The sequence below is a fragment of the Atta cephalotes genome (genome assembly GCF_000143395.1).
Source record: "Atta cephalotes unplaced genomic scaffold scaffold00086, whole genome shotgun sequence".
NCBI classification, from domain to species: domain Eukaryota; kingdom Metazoa; phylum Arthropoda; class Insecta; order Hymenoptera; family Formicidae; genus Atta; species Atta cephalotes.
The window spans coordinates 530183-541614 of record NW_012130150.1 but is presented as its reverse complement, the minus strand read 5'-3'; the positions used below and the strand labels follow the sequence as shown (position 1 = coordinate 541614).

Genomic DNA, 11432 nt, shown 5'->3' with positions numbered 1-11432 from the left:
GTAGAGTAGGTAGGTACGACGACCGAACGAAAAAAGTTAAACGTAAACTAACTAACCGGACGACGAATTAGTACATTAATTACTAACCTAAAAACTTAAATAATAATATATATATATATATATATATATATATGTATATATATATATATATATATATAGAATTACCACTCACCTATCAGAATAAAAGCGACGGCAATAACGAAAGTAAGTAAATAACCGCGAATTGGCTCCTTATTTTTCTCTCCACTAAACCACGCGATTCCTGGATATAGTTTGTCAAGGCAGAGTGCTTGAAATACTTTCGGCGCTGAAACCAGCGATGCTAAAGCACTTGAAATCGTCGCCGCGAAGCAACCAGCATAGATAATAGGTCCAAAAGCAGAAACTAATTGGATCACCTAGAAATAGTGTCATGCCTATTTCAGTTTTTTCATATAATATTAGGTGTAGTAAAAAGAAATCCATTATTTTTGCATGAAATTGAATGGAAAAATAATGGATTTCTTTTTACTACACCTAATATTATTTCTTAATAATTGATAATACTATTTATTTTCATAATCCTTTATATCAATGACCATTCAAATTTAGCATATATGTCTTTTATTTTTATTTAATTAATATTTTCAGAGATTAGTTTTGTAAATAATAATTTGTTAATAATTTTATGCACCTCAAAGCTATTGTGGGTGCCATATTTGCATCCTGCAGTACAGTTAAAATCCGTTCCGTATATACTCCAGGATGTACGAGTGACATTCTCGATAACTGTACTGTTTTCGATCGCAGTGTCATTGTCTGCACCAAAAGGCATTGACAGATCCAAAAGAGAGCTGTTGTATGTCGTCCGTAAATCAGTAATGTTGCCGGTCGCGTCTCGCATAACGGTACCACCAACCATAATCGCCATCATTAGGTATGACAATGACGTTAGAAAAATCGCGAGTAATGTGCCTTTCGGTATTGCTGTTTGTGGATCCTGTCGAATTCAAAATAAGATTCAAAAGTGTAAAATAAGGTACAAAACTTTTGCGTTTCCATCACATAAAATACTCGTGGATTTCAGTAATTATAATCATATAATTAAAAAATAAAACGTAAATTTTGTTATTACTCATCGATCGAGAAAGTAATTTATAACAATATAAAGATAATTTTATCGAATATGCAAACTGATGAATAATTAAATAGACATTGCATAAATTATACAGTGATGCAAGCATTTAATTATAAATATCTTAGTAATTTCTTATAGAAACGAAAGAATTAAATCACCTTCAAGTCACCGGATATATTCGCACCTGCCAGGATACCTGTTGCCGCTGGGAAGAAGATGGCCAAAACTGAAAAGAAATTATGTTCCACGCCTTCGCTGTATCTATAGTTCGGATAAAAATTTTCCTTGAACAGCTCGGCTATAAATCACAAATTGATGGAAAAATTAATTCAATACCCATTAATTACGACTTCTCGTAATTACTACATAAATAATGTTGAAAGAATACGTAAAAAAAAATGTTGATGCAATATTACCGCTGTAACCAACGAATCCTTGAGCTCTCTCCAAATCACTCTTGGGACCCATGAAAGTGCCAATCATAAAATCACCAATAGCCACGAGAAGAATTATCAGCAAAAATATTTGAGCCTTTGCCTCCCATTCTAGGCCGATTATAACAATTATCAGAAGCACGACTATCGTTATGCAGCCTGCAAATCCGTAAGTGTAATTCGCATCGTCCTCGACAAGACTTTAAAATAAGAATTAAAAGAAGGCTTAAAAGCGATGTAATTAAATTAATTGCAAGTTCAATTATTGACACTATGGAAAATTACATTAGTGATAGTGTTTAAATATACAAGTAATTGTTAGATGTTAATTTACACGAGAATATTATTTAATCAAAATTGCAATATTTTTTTATCTTTTGGAATTATATAAACGTTTATAAACCTATGATTCTGATGTCCATAGTCGCGCAATCGATTATGCAGGCCTTGAAAGGACGTAGACAATCCACCAAGCTTTCACAAAAGCCGACTACATACATGGAACAGGCGACAGCGTTCGCTAGAGAAAATATAAGACCTATAGATCCGCCAAACTCAGGTCCCAATGACCTGGAAATCATATAATAAGTTCCACCTGCAAAAAGAGAGAAAATATATACATTTCAATTACTACAGAATTATTATATCAACGAAAAAATTTATCGAGACAGTTTAAATATGTGCAAACAATTATAGAAATATCCATTAGTTTGATAAAAGTATAATAAATTAACATTATCTGTTATAAAAGAACTTATAAGAAAAGCAATCGAGAGGCAATTCTCATAAACTAGTTTTTTTATAATTCTACTTTAATATTTTTATATAAGAGATAACAAGATTCATATTATATTTAAAAAATATAATTTTATTTAAAAAAAATAGCGATAACGTGATCTTGAAAAATCAATTTTTTTGAAAATTTATTTTATTTGTCTTTCAGATGGTGCAATTTTTGTCTGAAACATTTTTTTTAACTTCTTTTCAAAATATTCAAATGTCTCAATTTAGATGTCTCTGTATATACTAATTTTCGTGTATGATTACCACGAAATACATTACATTATAAAACAAAATGTAAAGCTTTTCATTTTATTGAAAATATATTGTGGTGAAATAAAATATATTTTCTGTCGTTCTTAATTCACATAATTCTTAAATTGTAAGGAATGATACTTTTTATTTATTCTTCTTTCATTTTCAGTGTTGTAAATTTATAGTTCTGCTATTTTTAGCGCATAATAATACCTCCTTTGATAAGACCGTTCGTACTGATTGCCGACATCGACAAGGATGTAATTGTCGTGACTACTGTCGTTGTGAGAATCAGCAAAACACCCTGGCCTGGAACAAACATCGACGTTAAAATCTCAGGAATCCAATGAATCAAGAAGTATGATTCGATAATAGGGCACTTACCCACTCCGGTCTGCGCTACGACCCAGGAGAGTCGCAGAAAAAGCATCACCCCCCAGATGTTGAGAAGACATCGCATCAGCACTCCTTGGATCCATCCGAATTTCACTCCTGGTGCCGTGGATTTCAATTGTGGAATAGTTAATGTATGCGAGCCAGAGCCCTGAAAACAAATTGTTCGATAAACTGAATATTTTTTTTAGTCAAATTGACATCAATAAGATACTTCAGTAAAAGTTTTCATATTATTATTTGAGCGTTTCGCAATTCTCGTAATTAAGATCAATAATCCAAGCTGAGCGTCGTGACTTCATTCTCCTCCCTCAAGTTTCTTTAGAAAGACTTTTCTCAAAGCGTTAAGCACTTTCTTTTGTTTGCCATAAGAGACGACTGCTTTTCCATGCACATCACATATCGTGCAATCGTGTCTATAAAATGCGACCGGTAATTATGCGAGGAATAATGCCCCGTGTCGTTGAGATAATGTCTTCATCAATCCGATGGAATAATCGACGTACCGAGAGACTTCAAGGTGAACTCTCTAAATGAATCCAAACGATTTGTTGCAGATGACGAGGCGACGATTTCGCGTCTTACTGAGCAGCCGGTAAGATTTGACGAGCGGATTAGAGATTCAGAGGCGATTATTGAAGGTGACTCCGGTTTCGAGGAAGGGTTCGTCACATGACCAAGAAGTCTTAACGATTTACATAAGACGAGCCTCGTATAACCGGCTTCATGTCTGCAATGTGCCATGTGACGTCCGAATCCGAAAAGTTGCGGAATCGCACATGAGATCGCTTAATTAAAAAAAAAATTGGAAATATCTCTGGAACATTATTGTATTTGAAAAACGCTTAAGTCTTTTGGGATTTTTACAATAAGCCATTACCTAAGCTTTAAATCTCAAGCTGTATTAATAAATTGACCAATCATAATCGATTGTTTTTCTCATATTCAACTGATTGGTTAATGTCTTATGACTTAAAACTTAAAACTTAGGCTTATATTGTAGAAAGCTCATTAAGCTGTAAGAAATTAACCAATCATCACCAATCGATTATTTTTCTTGATATTTGACTGTGATATCGGTCAATTTTTTACGGCTTATGAAACTTATTTAAAACTTAAGCTTAACATAGAAAGTTTCTTCGTCTTCATGGAAAAAAAATTATGTCTTATGACGTATGTTTGAGCACTGACAATCAATGATTAATAATTTCCGGATTAAGTGAGTCTTACTAAACATTTACAGAGGTCTTGGAAATGAATGAGTAATCGAGGAATCAAATCGAAATCTTTAAAATATACACAAACATGGTTGAAATGAATACCATAAAGAAATATTTTATTCGTTTGCGTATGTTAATAATTTACATCATCAGATAAATAACAAAGCTGCATCATCAATTATTGTCAATTCGATTTTGATTGAATTGCCACTCCTCTTAAAGACTTAAAACTCTATCTCACAATCAGGCGATTAATCCATTCCGTGATTTTTCATTTTATCCTCGAATATCTTGCATTAAAATTCGGTATAATTGTGAAATGAGTTTTTCATAAAATCATAAATCTTTCATAAAATCACAATTCTGTTTTCTACTCTATCTATCTCTATTCTGTATTTGATAATTCGAAAATAAAATTCAAATTTTATTTTGAAAATTTTAATTTTAATTTGAAAATTTTAATTTGAAAATAAAATTCAAATTTTATTTTTTTATTACACAACCGGCTATTTCTTTTATTTGTCTCTGCATTAAATATATTATCAAAAATATTTTTATTTCCATCACACAAATTCTAAAAAATATGACACCGTCATATTTTTACACCGTCATAAAAAATAGATAAATTTTAAAAACCAGTAAACCAATAGTAAAAACAAATCTCCTTATTTCTTTCTAATAAATTAAATCGATATCTTTTCACATAAAAGTTTCTTATTACATGTATTATCTCGAAAATAATAATCATTCAATTATAGAGATACACAAAAATTTTTTAATCCCTCAAAAATGATTAGATCACTTTTTATTCCTATATTTTGACGCTTTAACCGAATTCGATTTTTCGATAAGAAAAATTATGACATAATGAAGTAATTTGGACATCGGATTCGGTTTCAGAGAATCAAAATACATAAGAATACTATCTAATCTCCGATCAAACATTAAATTTTGTTTTGTATGTCTGTATCAAGTTTTAAAAACTTCATTACGTAATTCCCTTAATTTCATGAGAAGTTGGTATAAATCTAATTATTCATTTCTGAGATTCTTAAAGAGCAGTCAACTGAAACCTACAAAGGCTACTAAAACTTTTTAGTCAAACATTTATGTGTATACATTGCACGTCTCTTACACACATAAAGGAGCGTAAATGGTTTATGACAGTGTACAATACAGGAAGAATAAAAGCTGTCTATATATGGAACCTTCTTATATCTCGTATATGCTCGCATCTTCCACTACGACATATCACGAGTATATTCAAATAACGCTTATCTGTCAGAGATTCGTAATTTATTCGGAATATGCTTTTTGCTGAGGTCATTACCGTATCGAACCGCAAATATAAATGCATGATTCTATTGGTCATTAAAAATATGTGCCACAAAGAAATTAATTAATTTGGGAAAAAATAAGAAAGATTTGACAATATATTTTTTTAGCTTTTATATATGTTCTCTTTATATCAATTTTACTTTTGTAAAATATAAGAAAATATTTTTAAAAATTTGAATAGATATTGTGTCTCCTCGCGTAATAGAGCTGTCGGCTGTCGATCCGAACTTGGATCGACAGCCGACTTGTCAATTACAATTGTAAAATATTATCGTTGAAATTTTTTACACTTTTTGCTTATTTCGCATATTATACTCGCAATTCTGCAAATTCTTCATAACGATAGGCTTTACGGGATTCAGGAAACTTTTCTTTTGCACTTAAAATCAACAATAGGTCAAGCTATTTAAATATAGTAGTTATTAAGAACCAATGTCACATGTAAATAGTAATAAACGATATTGACATAAAGATAAATAAAGCTATTCGTGTCTCATTGAATGCGGAGTGTAAATACAGATCAATTTAAATTACATTAAATTCTTGTTAAAGTATTTTGTTTTTTATAGAAGATGTGTCTAAATGTTTGCAAAAGTATACTTTCTTCTAATTCTTCTAATTCTGTTAAATTTTCTTCATTTTCTCAAATGCAATTAACATAATTAACACCTTAATATGACAATGGTATTTTTTACTACGCTATATACAATGCAGGTAATCAACTTCTCTTATTTGTATTGAGCCACGATCTAAAAAGAAGTAGACAATTGTTAATTGCAGCCAATTAAGAACATCAGCCTGACTCGAAAAATTATGTCACATGACAAGACATGTGAGAGAAATGTCGCTCAATTATCAACAGTCCAATTACAACAAAAATTCGTGACATAAATTCGTATGTCTAATTACCGCGAGATCTATCGACGCAGTATGTGATAAATGGACCCATTTGATCTTCCAAGTGTCACATTTCTGAATCATTCGAAGGGATTGATTTCTCAGACGGGAATTATGTCGTCTTAGTAGTGCGAGCTGATGAGACTGTCTCGGAGTATTTGTCATCATCATCATCTCGAACGACGGACTTTAATTGCATGAGCGAACGTGACAGGTCTTTACTTTGACCCAACAGTTACATACTCATATGATTTCATATGCGCCGTGGTAATCTACGTCTGAAAAATTTCCTCATTTGCATTAATGAAGCATGACTAACGGCGCAACATCTGTTGTATAGATAATTTGATTTAACACGTTGAACTCGGTGCTTTCTATACGTATATATAATTTCTTACATAATATATAATTTCTTACTTAATATATAATTTCTTATTTCTTTATATATAATTTCTTACATTGCATAGCATTCTAATAGCAGATTTAATAACAGATGTGCTACTTCATAGACAAATGATAAATAAAATAATATACATATATATTTTATAATTTATTAAAGACATAAAAATATTATATCAACAAAGAATATATTCTAATATGTCGGAAAAAAAATATCACTAAAATTCGCCAGTTAATATCGAAGAAATTTAAAAGAGCCATAATACCATACTTCTTCTTTAATATTATATATTTTTAGTATAAAGAATATCAGTATTTCATCTTAAATCAGTATTTCATCTATAGTCATTCATACTCTGATTGAAATATCTTATCAATATTCTTTCCTATATTAAAAAATACGTTTTTTGTTAATAAAATATTTTGATTTCTTCAGTTATAAAATGCATTTTATAACAGAATTATAACATTTTAGAACTCGCATATGTATTTTCCGATTGACCTCTTATTGGCACAAGACATTGCGTCAATATTTATGCCGCGTAGAGCGCGAGTCACAATCTACGTGACGCTTTTTCTGAATTTGTTTAAATACATATACACTAATTCTCCGTGACCCAGTATGCAATCATGTCATTCCTTCACGTGAGCGGTCAACCGTGTTGTTTTATCCCCTTTCTCTTTAGTCTCCTCTCGAACTATCTAAATAGCCTTTCGATTCCGCGCGTGCAAAATCTACAAAATGAGAAAATCCTTTATGTTTAGGTTCCTTTCGTCCTATTCGATTGAATTTGCCATATCGAACAATTAGTATCCAATATATTTTTATTATCAATTGCACGATATATAAATCCTGCAAAAGTGTAATGATGAAAGAATTAATTATTTTGAAAGATAAGATCTTTCTCGAAATTTAAATAATATTATGATAATAGAGTCATATCGTTTTTCGCAACAGTGCAAATATTTATCGTGTATAAATGTCAGATAGATAAAGTTCGCATTATTTTTGCCTCGTAAGAATTTTAATTGCTGAGCAAATAAAAATTCTTACGGGCATTGCCCGGCGGAAATGAAATCGAACATTACCAAACGACTTGACCGCACACTTCTGTTTGAAATATCACAAGGACAATCGGCATTCGCTTCACGCTTCGATAACGTTTTTGGGCATATCAGACTGATTTATAGCTGAAAACGTAATAATTCTATTCGTAATTTTTTCATACTCGTGTATTAATTCATTTAAAAATGCAGCACGTATATAATTGTAATTATTGCTACAACGTACTATAAAATTTCCCAAACATTACAAATTCCAAATTACATAAAAAAAAATACGAATAAATTATTGGAGAGCAAAGATATAGAGTTTAATCAATTAAAAAAGAAATATTTGAAAAAACATTACATCCAATAATAAACGAATAAACGACAAAGAAAGTACGTAATTAAGATTAAATCAGAGATTAGATTTGTTTGAATTGAGTAAGCATTATGCAACTGCAATTAACGCAACATCCGTAGTATAACTGGAATAATACTTCTAAAAATATAAATTATGTGCTCGAAAGTAATCTTCGCAAATATTTGATTTTGCGTTGTACCAGTGTTACACCATTTGATAACGGTGCCCGTGGCATTGTAAAGTCGTGCCGTTGTCGACAAAATCGTCACGTCAAGGCAATAAAAATTCAGTGCTATGTTCCATATTTACATTCGCGGTATCGCGTTTTTCACTCCCGTTTGAACGAGAAAGATAAATAAACCGAGAACTTTTCCGCCTGTGATTTTTGCCAACATGGGGACGTCACCACGAGACGGAATCTCGGCGCCACGCTTGCGTTTAGCGGCGGATTAATTGCACAATTAACAATCTCTGCAATCGCGTGATTTACGAATCATTTAAGCGAACGTAATTAATACCGCGTGTCGACTACGCTGACAGAAAGAAAGAGCGTGCACGTGCTGCGCTATCATGTTACGCGTTATACGCACTATAGTCGCTATACGTGATATCCTAGAAAAAAAATATCAGTGATAACAGTAGCGAAAAAACATAAAATTTCCATATAACGAAAAGTTTAATCGCGATCAAACATACGTAAATGAGATTTTTATACACATATGGGAAATTCAATCGTATTATTGATACACTAAGATAATTACTAATTCCTTAAAGAGATAAAAAGAGGGATATTTTTAAAAATTCAATATTATATTAATTTTAATATATTGCATAAATATTTTTTAAATAATTGTTAACGAAAACATAAAAAATATTATATTATTATATTTAAACAATACATATTATATTTACAATATTATATTTAAACTAATAACATTTAATGTATAACATCACAATTACAAAAGATAACAATTACAAAAATTAAAAAGAAAATTTTTTTTAATTTTAAAAAATAATTATTTTTTAAAATTGTACTTTTCTACTGAATATATTTTATAAATAATATCGGGATTTTTAAATAAAAAAATCATAAAAAAATTATTTCAAACTTATCATTTTCATTTATTATTTCAAATTTATTAGTTTTACACTTAAAGAGAGGGATAATTTATAATCATGTCCTCAATTTGGAACAAAATTTGGGACTGTTCCTGTTAATTTGGGACGATTAATCACTAAGGTCCGATTTCACATAAATGGTTACCTAAAGATTAAAGATAACCAAGAAATTTATGAATGAATTTCATTGATGAATCTGTTGGTAACTTTTAATCTTTAGATAACCCTACTTTGTAAATGTGATTTAAGTGATACACGCTTTCTTGGGCTACCTTTTGGAGCGCGTCTCTAGAAACGTGCGTGGCTGCAATCACGACGGATACTAAACATATATTACACAGCCCGCATGTAAGATTCCTGTTTAATTTTAGATATTCATTCTATACGCGAGAAAACGGAGCCATAGATAACGAGTAAAAAAATCAAGAAGCGAATGAATGCCAGAATTACACATGATACGTCTCTGCCACACGAGAACGCGTGTATTATCGCCAAGAATTCTTTCGACATGTACTGATATGATAGATTCACCGTTTATCTCGTGTCTGTGTATATGCCTGTGTATATACGTGCATCTGCATTTTACCGGAAACACCGCGGGTTAAAAAGATTTTCCACATAAAAATTTTCTTATATAATTTTTCATTTTCGCAGCCAAACTTCATCCCTCCGAGAAGCTCATTATTCATTGCAAAAAGAAATATCAATTTTTACATATATTACATTAATAAACAAACAATTATAAGTTATACGACACGCGAACTTTCCTGATGTGCCACTCGTTATCGTTGAGTATTATAGACTTATCAGTAATATTTTGCACTTTAATTACGCTTCATTGTAAGGTAATCACGTAAAATATTAACATTTCTCGTAATCTTCGTTACATTCTCATCGCATAATACGTCTCGTTAAATAAAATTTTAAATGATATCATAACATGCCGCAGCATGTCATACGACACTCGCAAATGTTTACTTTCTTCGTTAGATAACTCAGTCTATCTTATAAACGAAAGTAGCGATTGTATAATACAAACTGCATAGCGAAAGGATATTGTTGTCGCATATTAATTTCAACCAAAATTTTATGCTTTAATTTCGTGTGAAATGCTTGTCTATATCAATTGCATTTATATTTGAAAATCCAGCGAAATTTCTCGATGTAAGCGGAAAATATATTAAAAGTATGGAGATTTAATAATGAAAAGTCAAGGTATTTCTGTATAAAATATAATTAAATTGCTAATTTTAATTAAAAAAGATTTCGCATATATTATGCTTTTTGAACGCTTCCAACATATTTTATCATTGATAAAAGGATGTTGGATTCGCACGGCAACAATGTTGCTTTTGGAATAATCATTAAGGCCTCACCTTATTGAGAAGAGTGGGATTATGCAACTCATCTAAAGAGGGTCTGTGGGCCGCTTGGATGCTCAAGATATTCCTGTAATTATCTAGTCTGGGCAGGGCTTCCCTGGTCATGTATCTGAGGGACGACTTCTTGGTCTCTTGCTCGCCCAAAAGACTGGCACGACCTTCGAGACTGTCGACCCGATTCACGTGGAATCTCGTTCTTCTCAATGGATTCAATTCCACCGTCTCCGAATCAGTATCACCACCATTTATCCCGTTTTCATGTGCCATACTGCTTGTTACTGCTTTTTCTCTTTGCACTTCTTCCTTTTCCTCTTCTCGCACAGTGTTATGGCTTATGTTAGTATGTTAGAAGCCACACTGCGATTTAGTAGCTTCGCAAATCGAGTAGCGTGTACAATGGTCGATCAAACGGCAATCCAATTTCTCTCCGGTTTCCTCTTCGGAAATTTATCGATTTGCCAAGGCGGTTGCCCGATAACATTCGATGCAGTCTCACCTGTCGACAATCGTTATTCGAATGTTGTATTTATTCTGTCATTTTTAGAAATCTAGACATCGCTTTTTATCACATTAACATTGTTATGTTAAATAAAAAGCATTTTATATAACTTTAAATGTTATTTTACAAAATACATTTTAACTATCATTTCAATATCTATCATATCAATTACATATTGTGCACAAAAAATT

General features: G+C 31.4%; 1 protein-coding gene across 1 annotated transcript in view; it reads right to left on the bottom strand.

The window, feature by feature from the left end:
- The window catches only part of LOC105624720 (bumetanide-sensitive sodium-(potassium)-chloride cotransporter), a 14104-nt gene extending 3095 nt beyond the window's left edge, over positions 1–11009 (bottom strand). Inside the window, exons 1-8 of the mRNA XM_012206074.1 lie at positions 10737–11009; positions 2971–3130; positions 2800–2895; positions 1955–2146; positions 1534–1710; positions 1276–1415; positions 674–979; positions 173–398 (exon numbers count right to left, since the gene is read on the bottom strand). Of these exons, the coding sequence (XP_012061464.1) occupies positions 173–398; positions 674–979; positions 1276–1415; positions 1534–1710; positions 1955–2146; positions 2800–2895; positions 2971–3130; positions 10737–11009 (1570 nt within the window). The remainder of the gene's footprint in view (positions 1–172; positions 399–673; positions 980–1275; positions 1416–1533; positions 1711–1954; positions 2147–2799; positions 2896–2970; positions 3131–10736) is intronic.
- Positions 11010–11432: the final 423 nt, after the last annotated feature.